At 37.0% G+C, this 17428-nt stretch overlaps 2 protein-coding genes across 21 annotated transcripts in view; one reads left to right on the forward strand and one right to left on the reverse strand.

The window, feature by feature from the left end:
* LOC138388347 (transducin-like enhancer protein 4) overlaps nucleotides 1-17428 on the reverse strand; it is a 148291-nt gene that overhangs the window by 58015 nt on the left and 72848 nt on the right. For 12 of the 20 annotated variants that reach the window (XM_069476357.1, XM_069476368.1, XM_069476366.1 and 9 more), the window contains 2 exons: nucleotides 14145-14346; nucleotides 12842-12858 (listed from right to left, as the gene is read on the reverse strand). In XM_069476357.1, coding sequence (XP_069332458.1) covers nucleotides 12842-12858; nucleotides 14145-14346 — 219 coding nt within the window. Of the gene's footprint in view, nucleotides 1-10073; nucleotides 10104-12841; nucleotides 12859-14140; nucleotides 14350-17428 lie in introns of all 20 variants that reach the window. The other 8 variants (XM_069476356.1, XM_069476359.1, XM_069476349.1 and 5 more) reach the window with 3 other exon arrangements.
* On the forward strand, nucleotides 7930-8337 carry LOC138388348 (large ribosomal subunit protein eL31-like). Its single transcript, XM_069476370.1, has one exon. It carries the CDS (start codon nucleotides 7930-7932, stop codon nucleotides 8302-8304), a length of 375 nt encoding a protein of 124 aa, XP_069332471.1. The 3' UTR covers nucleotides 8305-8337.

Raw genomic sequence — 17428 nt, forward strand, 5'->3', positions numbered from 1 at the left:
CCACCAAATGTTTCACTGCAATCTTGTGTGTGTGAGAAAATGACCAAGAATTTTTTCCCTTAAACTTTTACAGATACACCTATCTGTAACAGTAATTAAAGTGATGATTTTATTTGTTTCTACTTTTAAAACACAGTAAGAGTTAAAAAATTAAAAATAAAACTCAAGAATTATTGCTGTTTGCTGGACTAGCATATAGGGACATGATAAGGATAAAGTAAATGCTAGCGACCTGTTCCCTTCTAGATTGTGTTCCCTTTCCTTGTCTAGCCCACAGACATCCAAACTAAGAAATCACTGTAACATACTTAGTGTCAAACACACATGAAGGAAAGAGCAAAGATTCATACTCATTCCCTCTTCTCACTATAGCCAGTTTACTCACTGCCACTTATTACTGTCTTAATTTTTACTTCACCACGAGTCTAAGACTTTTTAGTTCTTGGCATAAAAAACTGTGCTTTCAAAAAAACAAAGGATAGTCTAGAACACGAAAAACACAATTTGAGAGTTCTACTTCCTTCTAAAGGTCTCTAATGATCCCTGTAAATGTTCTATTTCTGAGGCTGGCTTCAAGTAACTAGAAAGTTGGTAATTTTAAAAAAGACCCTTGAAAGAATAAAATACCATTTGAACTGAATGGGAACAGCAAAAATAAACAAATAAAATGTTTATTTTTAAATCAGAGAAACTACCTGAAAAGTGAGGGTGTTTAAATACTGAGAAGTCAGATGATACTTTTTTTTTTTTTTTTAGCTCTATAGTCCAACTGTTTTACTGATTCCTACAAAACACTCTTAAATTAGAGTAAAAGGCATATACCAGGATTGGGAGTCTACAGAATGTTGCCACTAGCATTACTGTCAGTGTTTGGTAAAGGTTCCATGTTTGCATGTATTTGCACATCAGCCCTGGCAACTTTCTGGGAAGACTGCTTTCAGAGATAGTCCTCTAATCATCATAAACCAGTTTTATATGCACATTTTTAAAGAATTCAGGGCTCACTGGAAGCCCTGAGAAATGAAGAGGAAGGATCCATTAATATATTTTATTCTACTCATAAGGCAGCGTATCTCAGCTCCATACTTAAATAGGAAAATGATTTGAGGGAAGGGATTGTATCTAGTCTTTACTATGCACTCCCAACCCAGTAAGGCCTGTTTGCCTTCCTCTTACCAAATCAATACCTACTAACTTTAAATATTTTATTTAGACTGCATTATTCAATTTTCAAGTTCACCTATCAACATTAACAGGTTTCAAAGTCAGGAACCGTTAAAATAATAATTTTTGGTTAGTGGTGTAACAGAAAATCAGGAAAATGTCTCAGCTGTAGAGGTGTATCTGTGCCTTCTTAATATCCAAAAGAAAACATATATAAATTGACAATTAGTTCTCCCTACTTAAATGCCCTTCAATATTAATGACAATCAAACAAGTCAAACAGACTACCACGTAACAGATTTTTGTCTAAATAAATTTGTTAAAGAAATTTTTTACCCTAAATACCACACAGACCACAACCGTTGTGAAACATTTCATATATAATATTCTTCTTTCATTCCTCCTCAGGAAGCAAGGAGGGTTAACCCATAAGGAAGAATGAGGGAGAGGGTAAAAAAGGGCAGAAGGAGAAAAAAAGGAAGGAAAGAGAAGGGAATTGAAAATGACAAGGGTGAGCAAAGCAGTTTACAAGTGAGCAGCTGATATAGACAGGAGGAACTGAACACAAGGTTTGTAGTCATGATAATGTCTAGGACCAGGGTGGCAATGAAAAGGGAAAGTAGGGGGTGGGGTAGGGTTTGGGGGAAGAATCAAAGTGATCAAGGGTAGAGGAATAACTAATCAAGGTATTGTTCCTGAATGCTTATGTATTTAGTCATAATTTGCTCTATTCTCCCAAGGGCAAAAATGTCAGCAGCTTAGTTTAAAATTTCCCTAAACAAGGTCAGAGTAGGTTACTACCAGATTTTATTATCAAAACAGATTCCAGCCTATGCATCCAATTCAGGAGTCTCATTCAGAGCAATGACAGTACAATATGGTTTGGTTATAATCCTCGGGGCTGGGCCTGGGCCTGGGCCTGGGCCTGGGGCAAGGATGTGGAATAACTCAGAAAGCTTTCAAGTCCTGATAACTGTAGTACAAACACAAGTGATTATTTCAATTTTCTCTGCAGATTATTTTTTCAGGGCAGCCCAATAAACCCAATAATGCCCGGGTTTACTAGAAAATTTTTTATTCATTTCCCCATGCACCAGAAAGTAAGCTAATAACGTCCCACCGAGAGTACTGTCAGGCTAAATCCTTCCACTGCTGAATGCACTACCGGGATAAATCTCCCCTCACTTTCCATTCCACCATCCACTTTAGGGCAAGGCCCTAGGGACTGCTCCAGATTACCCCTCTGCACGCAGTGTCACAGGCACAAGCCCGAGTGGCCCAATCAGTGCCAAGAAAAGAACAAACTAAAAAAGATTAATTCACAGATGTTCATGCATTTCACATACACTGTGCCCCATGGTCTGTTGCTAGGGCAACGGGAGACCACCAGTGCGCGCTTTATTGGCTTTATGAAGTGCGTCTTGGGGACTATAGTCCAAGAAATGCTGCATAATAATAGTGTGGCTTTTCTGAAGCCTTGTTTTGTGTTTATCCACATTTAACCTTCTGAGTATTACAAAGAGCACCGTTATGCATAGCCTTCAAACACTCCTCCCTCCCCCACAAACTGCCACTACTTTCTGCCTAGAAATGTTAAAATGATCTCCTGGGGGTCCATTTTGGGAAGACCCACGTTAAACTGCTCAACCAGTTCCATGACCAAAAGAACAAAAAACAAACAAAAAAAACCCCTACAACCATTTAGAGATTACTATATTAGTGCAGGTGACCATACCAACCACCCATGGGCAGTATAGAAACTACAAAACTGAAATACAAACATGGGCCTGTTTTCTATGCATTGGGAAGAACCTTGCTTTTGAACATCAGGAGTTGGTTTTAACCAGTTGGACAGCAGAACCAGCAAGCCTCATCAGGCCAGTCTCTCAGAAGAGTAGTGCCATCTAATAGAACTTTCTGTTGCGGTGGGAATATTCTGTATCTCTATTGTTATGGCAGTTTCTATATAGCCATATGTGGCTACTGAGCACTTGATAGGTGGCTACTGCAATAGAGAAACTAGATTTTAAAATTGTTTCATTTTAACTAATTTCACTTTTAATAGCTTCATGTGACTACCATATTGAACAGTGCAGCCTTAGAGGCTTACCAGACAACTATGTATGTTTTTTTAAAGTTCCCCAAAAAGCAGTCTCTTCATGGTTTTAGTTTCTGCTTAATTCATAAAAATATAACTTCAACTAAATGTACAGAGAATGGTCTTCACGACTGCTGCTAACGCTTGCTGTGCCAGTTCCAATCAGCCAGTCTTTGTAAAATGGGGCAAGGGAACAAGACTAACTTCCCCTCCTCCCCTATCCCCACCCAGGTTGGGAGGTTAAAATCACAAATGTCACAACTCTCAGAGCAGTAGCACAGATCAAGTGTTAATCTAAAGAGAAGGGGTGGATGAGGGGGAGAATACAGGGTGGAGGGGGCCAGGGAGGATCTGGAATGAAGAGGAGAAAAATAAAGCCAGTGAATAGATCAATAGAAGCAACAGCTTACATTCAGATTCACAGGAGAAAGAACACACGGAGACAATCATTTCCTGGGAAAAGCTCAAGCCTAATGAGAATTTACTCTGCTCCTTTATGTGACAACCAGCCCTTTTGTGGCACGGGCTTCCTGACTGACAGGAACCCAGGGCCCCTTAATAGGATTTCCATATTATTTCCAACACCTGCCCAGAAGTTATTTGTTTACATTGAAGGAGGCAAGATTCTCAAATCAGACATCTGCTTCTAGTTCAGGCATATCTTAGGAAACCATCTAGAAAGCAGCTTTGTTACCATGGTGACATTTTTATTTTCCTCCTTTAGTTGGCTCAAAACATTAGCATTTCCAATTTTATTTTGTTGTTCAAAAGGCCAAATGTCGCTCAAGAAAACAGAAGTTGAAAAAAAAGATAAATGAACAGAATTTTCAAATTTTTCTGGAATAATTAAAATGGCCATAAGGAGGAATAAATAAAAAGGAGGTGCTATTAAACTGCCTACTGGCTTATCTCATTGGATGGCATCACTAAGTTGTTTACCTCCTCTCCCCCCCACCAGGCCTCTCCTCTTCCCCTCAAATTTGAACAGCCAGCAACTGGAAAAGTAGCAATTTAAAAACAAGATTCAAGAATCCTTCAGGATATTATATAATTAAATGAGTCCATTTCCATGAAAAAGATTTCCTCATACTCACCTTTATCACCATATCTTAGAAAGTTTACTTACAACAAGAATACTTAAGACATTTTAACTTCTACCTCACTGCCTGTAATTCAATAAAAGGGGAGAGTTCTGAGGGAAAGTGTAAGCTTTTCATGAACATTTAGTGGTTGCAGAGGAGACGGAATATTAAACAGTGTGAGGGAAGAAAGGCAGACTGCACGTGAGCAGATTACATGTATGTGTATGTTGTTGTTCTCTACTTTCTAGTGAAGCAAAACTAGAAGCATCGCTGAACCCAGGGGTAAAGGGAGAGGGTTACTTAACTACCAATTACAACTATCACAAATAAATAGGAAATTCTTAAGTTACAATACTAGTACTGGCACAGCGTCAAATATTTTTCAAAGCAGTGTAATTTACTATACACAAAAATAATTGAATTGGTTCTGAATAATGGATAAACTGATAAAGTTAAAGCAATGTAACTTACTTTTTCAATATTTAGATTCAAAGAACTAAGTATTCATTTAACTCTAACATTTCAAGTTTTGATTTGCCAAATCTAATCAGCATTATTTAGTCTTGAAATGATTTTATTTTCATTTAACAGCAAGCTTATTTAAAAGAATCAAAAACTCTTTCAGAAAGTGCTACTCAGCCCACAGCAGACTTCCTTTCTACTACTCTTTTCATGAAGCCCAAATTCTGTTCAGTCTTGTCACTTCGTAGTAATTAGAGATAACTCTTCAAGCCCAAAATTACAGTCCCTGTTAGTAGTAACCCCCAAGTGTAGAGAGTCCTTGAACCTAGAAGATATCTTGAGTTACTTTAAACCAGTATGGAACAAAATACTTAAGTTGGAGAGAGCTAAGTGTTGCAGAAATAATTCAAGAAACCAAGAAGTAAGAGTATTGAGCTTCCCCTCAAGTAATTTTATAAATTTTCCAGAATGGGTAAATGTTACTGTAAGAATACAAAAAAGATGGTGGAATAATTCTATTGGAAGAATTATCTACATTTTCAGAAACAAATGCTTTTGAAATTCAAGCGCCAGTTATAATAGTTAAATAAATCTTGGGCCCCTCTAAAATTTTTTAAATGTTAAATACAAACTTTATGGCATATTTTTGCAAGAGATGAAACACATCCTAATTAAGAAAATTAAAGCCATTAAACATCAGGATGAAAATGTCTGTCTAGCAACTAGGAGGGTTGGTTTACGGAGGAGAAGAATTAAACCACCTTTGCCAAATCAGCTGGAGAAGGCCGACCTGACAACCAGCCCGCCTCTGTTAATTAATATTTGTTCTGCTTCAGCAATCGGTGGAGGAAGGTGCAGCAAAACAAGCATGTCTCCTTGAGTCACATCATTAATACATTCATGCTCACCACCTGAGGACCGGCTATGCCCTAAAGATATTTATTCATCTGTTCGACAAACAAACAATTACAACATTTTCTGGAATTAGAGCACCTGTTACATTTCACACAGTTTACATGCCTAAAGGCAGGTTATCAATTAATACTGAACAAATTACTACATCATAAATCACAACATCATAACAAAAGTTCCTGATTGTTCTTTGATAAGGTAACTCTAAATAGTAAAATATAAAATACATGGTAAAAATAAAAATCTTTACTAAGAATTAATAGAAAGCAATAAGTAATATGAAACACTTAATTTCAAATTACCATCTTATTTTGGGAAATTGAAAGAGCCACAGCATTATATGCTTGAAAGGCATGCTTTCAACATTAAACTATGCTCCTACAGCCCAACTTTCCAAATTAAATAAAACTGCTACTGTGTTTACTTGACTAATGGTATGGTCACCTTTACTGCTGTAACATACCGTATGGCATTAAGATTTTTATTTCAAAATTCATTTCTAGGACAGGACTGAATAACATGTAAGAAACCATCTGCATCCCAAATAATTGAAAGAATGCCTAGAGTTACATCCTTGAGATCCACGAAGGTTAAGTGACTAGACCACTGATACATAGCTTTATCTAGTCTAGTGGTAGAGAGGATCGCTGAAGAACCTAGGACAGCCTTCCTGCAGAATGGCTTATACTCTAGATGTGTCAGTGTGCTTCCTTGTGGTGTCGAGAACACTTCATGATGAATCACACCAGGAAAAGTCTTTTTCTTATGATGGGAGAACGGGATAGAAGAATGAAGTCCAGGTTTACATGTACATGTTGGTGACGAGCAGTAAATTTTACCAATAATTAGGGGAGTAAAATATCTAAAAATGTATGCTGATCATCAGTAGAGTTATATTTCTACCCTTTAACCCTTAAACATAGACTATTATGTATTTGAAATACAAATCCATTGTCCAAATAAGTATTGCTTAAAATAGGCTTTTTAAAATATGATTTTTAAAATATATTAAGTACATCTATTTCCTCTGGTTGGTGCCCCTGATTCTCTATGCCACAACAAAGTAAAGTTCTCCCCACTAAATTCTTAGCTTCTTGAGGATAAGAATCTTAATCTTTGTGGAACTGTATAAGAGGACAAATCAAGAATTAGTTTGAGAAGTGAATTAGAGTGGAGTTAGGAAGTGGCAAAGGGAAAATTTTAAAAAGCGAGGGAGACTCTTAGATTAACAGAAACCTGAGAAAGATAACAATGCAATGTAATGGAACCTATTCAAATCCCATTTCAAGCAAATTGATTATTTGAAATAATCAAAGAAGTTTGATTATAGACTGGGTAATAGAAGACATCAAAGAACTATTTTTATTATGTGATTAAAAATATTATGGTTATCTAAAAAAAGCACATTATTTAGAAAAATGTGGTCATTTTACATATTGAAGTATGTAAGAGCAAAATGCATGCAACCTGGGAATTGCTTTCAAATAATTCAGCAAAGAAAAGGGAATTAGATAAAAATGTGGCTAAATACAGGTAGCTTCTGTACTTAGTTGTTGGGTGTATGGGTTTTTTTTGTACTATTCTTCATACTTTGTAGTATGGTTCAAATTTTTAATAACAAAGAATGAAACTGGGTCACCCAAAGAGCCTTCCTTTGAGGACAGGATAGCAATGGCTATGTAACCTTTGACAGCGCCTTCACACCTCTAAACCTTTCCTTAGGTGTGAAATAAGGGTAAGCATAACAACTCCTATCTTCATAGGTAAAATCTAAATTAGGAGCTATACATGCAGTGGGAGTTGGCTCAAAATACATCAGTAGGATTGGGTGGATACTAAAGATCCACCTTATTTTTCCCTAGGTCAGGGTGGATAAACTGGAGTGTCCAAGTCACTGCCCTTACTTAGCTTCTTTTCTCAGATTGCTAATGACTGCAGGGAAAATAGGAGATAACACAAGTCCATGATTATTTTGTTTGTTTGCTTAGATACTCTTTTAGTGTTTTATGGATTCATCTAATCCTCACTTTTTAATGTAGCCTTCTATTTATTTTATACCTTTGGTTTTTTACAATGTGTGCTTCTAAAGTCTGCAGTAATGCAAGTTTATCCCACCAAGCTATCTCCCAAAGGGTAACATTCCTATCTTAAAGGGGTATTTAAAGGAGAGTTAAAAACAAAACTGTCGCTTTCCGACTTGGGCCCGGCAGGATGGCTCCCGCAAAGAAGGGTGGCGAGAAGAAGGGCCGTTCTGCCATCAAGGAAGTGGTGACCCGAGAATACACCATCAACATTCACAAGTGCATCCATGGAGTGGGCTTCAAGAAGCGTGCCCCTCGGGCACTCAAAGAGATCCAGAAATTTGCCATGAAGGAGATGGGAACTCCAGATGTGCGCATTGATACCAGGCTCAACAAAGCTGTCTGGGCCAAAGGAATAAGGAATGTCCCATACCGGATTCGTGTGCGGTTGTCCAGAAAACGTAATGAGGATGAAGATTCACCAAACAAGCTCTATACTTTGGTTACCTACGTACTTGTTACCACTTTCAAAAATCTACAGACAGTCAACGTGGATGAGAACTAACCACTGATTGTCAAATAAATCAAATAAAGGTAAAAAAACAAAAAAAAAAAAACCAAAAAAACAAAAAAACAAAACTGTCTGGCCCATATGGTTATTCTCTCTTCCTGGCCCCTTCTTCCTCAAGCGGTATCTTCTCTGCTATTCTCCCACATCGGACATTCCAAAGGGTTAAACATATTAAAGGCACACTCCTTTTAGACTGGTATTCCTTTGAGACAGGAAAAACAGGTGGGGGTTGGGGGGAGTCACACAGGCTACACAAGATCCTGGAATAGAACCGTGACCATTAAGTCTTAACGGGCAAAGTGAAGTGGCAAATAGGAAGTAATCATTCTGTTAATTCAGGCTAAAAACCCACTTTCACCCATAATACCCAACTAATGAGGCAAAAGTGCTTTCTTGGCCTGAATCATATACTTCAATGTGAACATAAAAACAACTAAACCTTTACTGCCAACACAGAATAACTGGGAGAGAAAAGAGAAAAGCAACGTATTATGTTTTAGTCATCATATGCAGAACACCAATATATAGAGATAGGGCAGAATAAAAAGGCATTGTCTTAAACACAAATAATGAACAGATCATTATGAAAACCTTTAGACAAAAATCATATTCACAAAGCAAAAAATATAGCATATATACCTACAGAAAAACATTTAGCTTGAAAAATAATTATATGTAAATTAAATAAAGCTCACCATCCATCCTCATTACACTAGCAAAAAGTACTATAAAGTTCAATATTGTTGGATTGTGTAGAAATATATTCAAACATTGCATTTGGCATTTTAAATTGGTACAGAGTTTTTGGAGATCAATTTGGCAAGGCACAAGTCACTAAAAACGATCATACTCGATGACACAGCACTTTGGGAAAACATTCCAATGAAATAACAAAAAAAAAAACACGACCACTTAGAGAGGAAAAAAATGTTTGTACTTCTGCTACATTTTACAGATTAAAAATGACAAATCCCTCACAGATCTGACTTGAGAAGGTTATTGCATATGTTGTTATTACATATGAGGACCACGTAGATACATAAAAAGGACTTAAAGTAATAAAGAATGAAAATAACAAGTTGGGAGAGGCCATGAAGCTAATCAGTCCCTGGTGACAGTGAATTTTGCTATTTATATTTAAGCTGGTCTTGATTTTGGTGCCTATTTTCTTGCTATGTGATACTGGAATATGTAGACATTTGGGGACGGGGTGGCAAATAAGGCTAATTTCTCAACCTCAGATTCCTACCAAGTTTAAGGCAAGTTGGTTTTCACAACTCTATTACCGTCATTTCAGTCACTCGGATGAAAACTGGAGAGCGATGTGAGGAGCCTAATAACGCAGGGCAGCTGACTCCTCTTCAAGAATTGGAACCTACAGCAAGTGGGAAGCTCCTGGCAGCAAGTGGCAAGGTCTTCTCTGCCACTGCTTTAGGGCCAATCACTTTTACTGCCCAGTCCTAGCTGGGAGGGATGGGCAGTGGAAGGTTCCATCATCTCAGAAAACATTTCCTTGATTTTACTTATGCCTTTTCTAGGAATGAGACAAATGGTTCTAAACACTCCAGAAAGATGGTGAGAAAGCCCCCACTGAGGAAACAGAAGGAAGAACCTCATTTGGGGGTTCTTTTGGAGAGCTAACTTTGGGCTTTTCCACACTGTCATTCAGGGTGAGAGCAGATCATGGTCTGTGTTTCTTGTTTTCAGGCCTCAAATGTGGGACTTATTGGTGGGCACATGGAGTCCCTGGACAGCCAAGTGACAAGAGCGGCTGCAGGGGCCCTGGCTCCTTACTTCAACAGCCCCTACAACACACATTGTTCTAGTTTCTCATAATCAAGAAGATTGATTCTTGGGCTCCTACAGTGCTTTCTCCTTTAGATCCATATTTACATTCTCCACCCTTGTTGAAAAACTTCAGATACAAGTCTACAAATAACAGGCTTAGGAATGAACCTGGCTACAGGAGCTATAGAAAACAAGATCAATAAAGCCAATAGCATGTGATTTAGTGGCCACAGAACATCCAAGAAGAGAAAGAAAAAGGAAGAAAAAGGCTTGACACTTTAACAAGTGAATTTCTTTCATTTTACTTGGCATCTAAAGGTAAAGCACCTTAATTACCTGAATCTTTGCAGTAAGTTTAAACTTATATTTTATAAGCTATTCTGAAATCTGCCCTGTTTAATAATCTGTAACGTCAAGAAAACATTTTAAAGTGTCTCTCACAATTAAACCCATCCACAACCTTGTATAAATCAAAATTTTGCTACCATATCAAAATGTTACACTGGGGCTGTATAACATTGCCCACATCCTCATTACATGCAACACTAATTACTACCAGCAGATTCAGAATTTTCTGCACATTAGAGGCTTTTAGAGGAGCTATAAAAAATTTCAGGCACCATTAATTTAAATTTGTATTGAAATTTCCTTTTGACAGATGGCCAAAAATTACTTATTATTTAGAGTACCAGAGCTGCCTGTTTGCACATTAGAAGAGGAAAGGGAAAAATTAAAAGCAAGAAGGAAATTTATGTCACGTTCATTACCTGTTAAACGTTAGGGAGCATTATCTTGCATGAATAAATTATTTCATACAAGCCCGACTCCAGCTGCAGGCAACTGGCACGCTATGGCTGATAAAAACCATCTAGAGTCACACAGCAGACAATCATAAAAAGCCCCTCTTAACCAGGAACCACTTACGGGAAGGCGATCGATGGAACAAGCAACTAACTGTTTCTCTGAGTATCACAGAACACACTTAGAAAAATTAGCAAACTATTTCACCATGCAAAGCTATAGGACAGCCCCAGACCTGCCACAAAGCAACTTCAAATCTGAGAATGGTACCCAACAAAAACATCTATTTATAGTCTACCATTCCATAATAAATCAAGGCAAAATCATCTGCCTCTAATTCTTCTTTGTTTTCTCCCCAGCTTCTGGCTATACAAAATACTCACTTCCAGGTTCACCCTGAATAATTACAGATGATTTCAAAATATACCCTACTCTTGTGTGAGGGAATAAAAAAATGTAACTGACACAAAAGTGTGCACCGAGGTATAAATATTGTCACAGTCCTCTGGGAGTAGGGCATGAGAGGAGGCTTTTGTTTAGTTCACTGGCCTGCCTAAAGGTATGTATTTATAATATGGAGGCAGGGAATGTTTATCTTATGACCTCAGAATAACTAGACAGGCTTTCCAAGAGCTGCTATCAGTTAATGCTGGTCATTGGATTTACTTACTACTTCCTAAGTACACACTGTGAAATATTTACCATACTCTGATCAAGAATGCTTTTTAATCTAGGTATTGATATGCATATTATATAAAATACAAAACTGTAAGTGCATAATTAAATAATTCAATGTGTGTAGTTCCAATTGTAAATGTTGACATTTGTATGGGAGTGCAGAGCCCTTTCCAATTACAAAGATTCCAGAAGGGTAAAATAGATATACTCAGTTTTTCTTCACCATATTTAAGGGCACTGGGAAAAAAAATCTCAATTCCCTTTTATAAAAGGACAAGGAGTAAAAAAGGCATTCAAAGTTATAGCACAGGTGGTTTCAGGGGAAGATTTTGGTCTTCATATATACATAGCTTCATTAAAAACTGCAAGAAATGTAACTACCTATGCTCCAAAACATTCAATTGTTGTAAAATACAAAAAGAGAATTGACAGCACCTGTACTTTGGCCAATGCTTGAGAACTGTCCTTTCTTTCTAATCAATAAGTAATACGATGGCATATGTATTATGATTATGCATAATACAATGGCATATTTACATTGTGCCTGGCTCAAAAGTGATCACAGCAATTTTCATACTTTAGTCATTCCCTGCCATGACAGCCAGTTTGTCCTGTTTGCTTACTAACTAAACTCAGGTATCCTTAGCACATCCCACTCTGGTGTTACAAAAACATATCCAAATTATTAGGCCCTCAATACTTTTCTTCCTTCCTTACAACTTGTCTATAAAGATATACAGAAGGCAGATAAGACAGAGGTAAAGCCTGAAGAGAATTAATTTGCTATACTGGAAACGAAGATGTTAATTTTAAAAAAAAGAATTCTTTCTGGTGAAGAAATATGCACTTACATGTTTTGATAGTTTTGTAGCAAGGAACTGTTTCCCCAAATATGAAATTAATGCATTTCCTTATAAACCAATTTATTTACTTAATTTCATTATTATCTTATAGGCAAAGCTTAAGTGAAGAAAAGCAGTTATTCTTTTTCACATGGTAAGACATAATAAATGAGCAATGCAAGCCAGATCTTATAATGCCACCTTGCTCTATAAATCTGATTCTGATAGAGAAATGGGACCATATTTTCCAAAATCTCAACCAAAACATCTGAAAGTAATAAAAAAAAAAAAAAATGCAGTTAACCACTACTTAGTAAAGCCCACAAAATCATTCTCTAAATCTCAAAGAATCCATTACTAGATTTATTCAAATCATTTATAACCCTTTGAAGCCATTTCTGTTTGTTAATTTTGATTCCTACCTTGATGGAGTCTCTGTCTATAGGCAAAACAGCAGCCACACAAGCAGATTAAGGTGGTGGGAAGAAGAAAAGAAAAGTACTAGTTAGTTTACACAAAATCATATATTTATCAAACTTGATCACTGCTAAATAATAAATTACACAGATGTCACCTTTGCTGTAAAGTTAATTATTAATACAACTCGACCAGATTCACAAAGCACCAATCTACCTTCGACACAAATTCAGAAGAATCAAAGCTGGACATTCTTAATTTTTATGCTCCTTACAGACTTTTCCCACTTATAAAAGTGTTTATAATCATGCATTAACTCTGTACTACTGCATTAAGATAAACGGATGACAAATACTACAGTCTTTCTCTAACATTACAGATGGGAAATTTATGCTTATGTGATAAAAATCACTGACCCAAGATTATAATTCATAGTAATGACACTGAAACAGGCATAGATATGAGCTTTTAATTATGAGCCACACCCTTCAAACCAATGAACCATCTGTGTGCTAAGTAAACTCCCACAAAGGAATGAATGCTGAGAGAAATGTCTTCATTTGCTTTTCTGTTATTAATTAATAAAAGTGATTAGTAAGCACCATACAAACATACAGTCATATCAAAAGGTCTCTGCACTATCATCTACCTTAGTAGGGGAAGAAAATCAACCTAGAAGGAGCACAACTGGCCTTTAAATCAATTAACTGTATCAACAATTGTGTTGGTCTTATAAGAAGAAATTAGTTAATTTCATGCTTCTAAACATACTGGGTAAAAGAGGTAGTTAAACCAATAGATTTCATTAATTTGGTCTGTACCTTCTCAATTACTAAGACTATTGAAATTGTTTTCTTACCTGTAAGATTTTTAGTGCCCTGTATAGGCTCATCTGATTTATAGATAATAATAGAGTTGGCCACATATCAAGTGAGCCTTTATCAGTAAATCTTTCTCTAAAATAAATTCAGTCAAAATTAGCTATTAACGCAACACACTATTTCAAACACAGAGCACTGTGGGATTTCATTACTGATTTAAACTTGGAGAACACAGGCGGTAACAAGGAATCAAAGGCAATAACCAGGAAACAGGCCCTCTTGCCTCTGGAGAGTGCATTAACTCTTGCCAACCACTAGGGTATTGTTTGGCAAATGACTGCTTCCAATAATTAATTTACCTTCCAGTGGAAATCCTTTGTTTAGTCACTGGTAAAATTAAATTCATAGAAAATAAAAAATGGCATCCAGGACCAACCCTCAGCAACAGGTAGGCAATCTCAGATTGACATCCAAGAGGATCACTCACCTCTTTGGTGATCATTGTCATGGTGCTTCTTCTCATCTTTAATTGGAAGGTGGGACTGACCTCCCAGGGCACTGGAGAGGGCCAGAAGCCCGGCACTACTACCAATGGGTGGAATGGCAGGAGGCTGAAGCCCCGAAGGGTGTGGAGTCAGAGGCACCGGCAGACCGTGTCCATGTGATAAATGCTGGGCCTGGAGTTGTTGCTGCTGTGAAAAATTAGACATAGATATTGAATTTGTCCCCTATATCTACACCCCATACGCCCCAAAAAGAGGCTCAAATAGATAATAAAAAAATTCCAGCACCCATGAAAAAAATATATCTTTAACATATATGTTTTTAAAGAGGGATAGGGAGGAAAGGAGATGTATTGTCAATAAATGCTACCTTTCTTACTTAGATTTGGGGGCTTCGCAATATGCACTACAACTTAATTTTTAAATAGCGAAATTATCTAAGTAATTTAGTTGAAATTCAGATTTCTTTAACAAAGCTTCAAAAAAGGCTTTATTTTTTTCAGCTCAAAAAATAAAATAAGGCCTTGCTATCATACATTTCTAATCAAAACATATATGTGAATAACTGTTAAAGCAGTTATGTTGAACAAAAAAAGCTGAAAATTGAGAAAATTAGTGTTAAACAGTTCTCCCAGAACCACTGCACAGCATGCAGTGGGAGTTAATTTGAAAGAGAAAACCTGAATTAACAACCCAGAAAAGGAAACTGGTTGCAGCCACCGTTTTAAGCCCTTTAAGTGTCCTCAGCGGTACTTGAACAAATTACTAAAGAAAATCTAATGTAGCAAGGCTTGGGTCCTCCTGTAGGCTTGCTCAATAATGCTGAAATAATTGGGCACTCTGTGCACGTTTAGTGATGCTTGAATGAAAAGCTAGAGGCCTGCCCTTGTACTCTTCTCTAGCGGCCGACTCTGTGTTGTGACAGGTTTATTTGAGTGGGACTGTGATGCATGCACCAGTAACTGCACTGACAAGAGTTTAAAGTCATTTTTACCAGCACACTGGCAACACATAGAGAAAGCCCTCAAGAGGCTGGAATGGGAGTGCTTGACCTCAGCCGAGGCTGCATCAAGCTCTGCTACAGGAACTGCTGTGGGCAGGCCTTGTTGCCTCTTCTGAGTGGGAAGAGGGGAGAAGGTGGTGATGGGGAGGATGGGAAGTCAGATGTATTCCTTAACAGGAATCCCTTCAACTCAAACCCTGCTTAACAACAGTCCAGGAAAACAAGTGCTGAGTAATTCCCAGACTAACTTTTCTAGTGACTGAATTTTAGCTGCTGCCTTTAAATCAATCACTTTTCAGGCCTAACCTATGATAGCCAAGTAGCCCCTTTCATAATTTTTTTTCCAAGCAGGATTTCACAATACAGCTTAAAAAAAAAAAAAGAAAGAAAGAAAGAAAGATGAAAAAAATTATTCTAGTAAGAAGGATCCTAAAATGAAATTTTTAAATACTTCAAAGAAAAAAAAGTGAACTTTCTCCTCCTCTCCAAATTACGTTTTTCTTCCCCTTCTACATGTCTTATTGTGTTTGATTGTAAAAGTCAAAGTATAGTATTATTATAACTAGCTATTTTCTCCTATTTTCTGGCTACATGTACTTAAAATATAGTCAATAAAGTACAAACACTTTGAAAGCAAGTTTACATATGTAAAATGGAAAATGGGTGTAGTATCCAGATTACCTCACCAACCAGGCCCTACCCTCCAAGTTTCTGCCAAAACTTTTCCTAACTGGATAGTTTTTAAATAAGGTAGTTGTTTAATTAAGTGACCAAAATCATGTTCATAATTCTTTACATACTGTGAATTAGTTGTGATCAAAAAGTATGAGCACACAATTATATTTTCTAAATGTATTATAGAAAATAATGTCTATGAATAATATAAAACAGGGACTTTAGGTAAATAAACGGCAAATTCATTTAAAAATCTTGTTCAACTAGACAGAAAACTGTTCCTATTCTCTTTCTCCTCTAAATCCTCCTAATACTTCACATGTACAGTTTGCGCACATAGCCATTTCCTACATCAGATAAGAGTTCTATGGCAAGCAATTATTAAGAACCTGCATAAACGTCTCTTACCTTCTTTCCTTGACTCTTAGTTCTGTGAGTCTACATTTGACAAATCCTAGCTATCTGTAGGCACTGAAACATTCACACATTATCTTGGTAAATTAACAAATATATCTATTTCATTAGACAGTAAAAAAAACACCTCAGCCCAAAATCAATATCTTCAATGATCCAAGTGTTTCACTTTTATTCTTTTTCTCTTACAAAATAAAAAATAAGCACTAACTGCTTCACTTTTCCATTAGACTAAGAACTTTTCAAAGGCAGAAAATACATTCCTCATCTGTCTGTTGCATGTGATGCTTATAAGTAAACACTTCCTGGGATCCTCACTTGCTTCTATTCTACCTCAAAACAGCTGTAAAAGGACCTTATCCTCTTCCTCCTTAAGCCCATCTCAGAAGAAGGGTCCTTTTCCTTTTGAAGGCCAACTCCTCCCACCTGCATAGGCAGCATCATCTTTTCTTTCATTCTTTGTTTCATTGCTCTTTCAATTCTCCAGCTCTCTCCGTTTTCTTCAGTTGTTCTATGTCATTGATTTTGTTGTTCTGAGCTTAACACCAGAGTCTCTTAACATTTTATTTGAGATGCATTGCCCATCTAACGTCAAAAGAACTTGAAGCAGTATTTTTGGGGGGGTACAAAAATTCCACTATATTTTAACCACTTTTTGTTTCCTCCACTGCCCCCACACAGTGCCTTGCACATATCAGCACTTGATAAATTTAATTAAAATAAACTTCTTTGGCCCTCTTTACTACTACCTTGTTTATATATATCCCTGCATTCACATAGACAATCTTCTCTATAACTAGGGTGTACCTGCTGCCTCCACTTTCAACAACTCCCACCTCTAAGCACACACCTACACACACACACTCTTAACACAAACTCACTCACTCACTCTCTTAACTCCTTACATCCTGCCATCTGGACTCCAGGCCACCATTCTCATAAAACTGAGGACCATTCAGACAAAACTGACACAAGATTTCAGTTTTCTTTTTCTCTAACATAGCTGAAGCCACAGACAACATATCCTCCTTGCTAAAATTCTCTTCTATCTGCTTCAACAACTCTAAAATGATCACCATGGCCAGCCTCTCTTTAGTTCTCTGAATGTTCCACTTATATTTTCTTCTTGGCTTTTTCTCCTTTTGCTCCTTTGCTCCTCTCTAGCCTTACCTACCT

The sequence above is a fragment of the Eulemur rufifrons genome, chromosome 7 (genome assembly GCF_041146395.1).
Source record: "Eulemur rufifrons isolate Redbay chromosome 7, OSU_ERuf_1, whole genome shotgun sequence".
Classification (NCBI taxonomy): domain Eukaryota; kingdom Metazoa; phylum Chordata; class Mammalia; order Primates; family Lemuridae; genus Eulemur; species Eulemur rufifrons.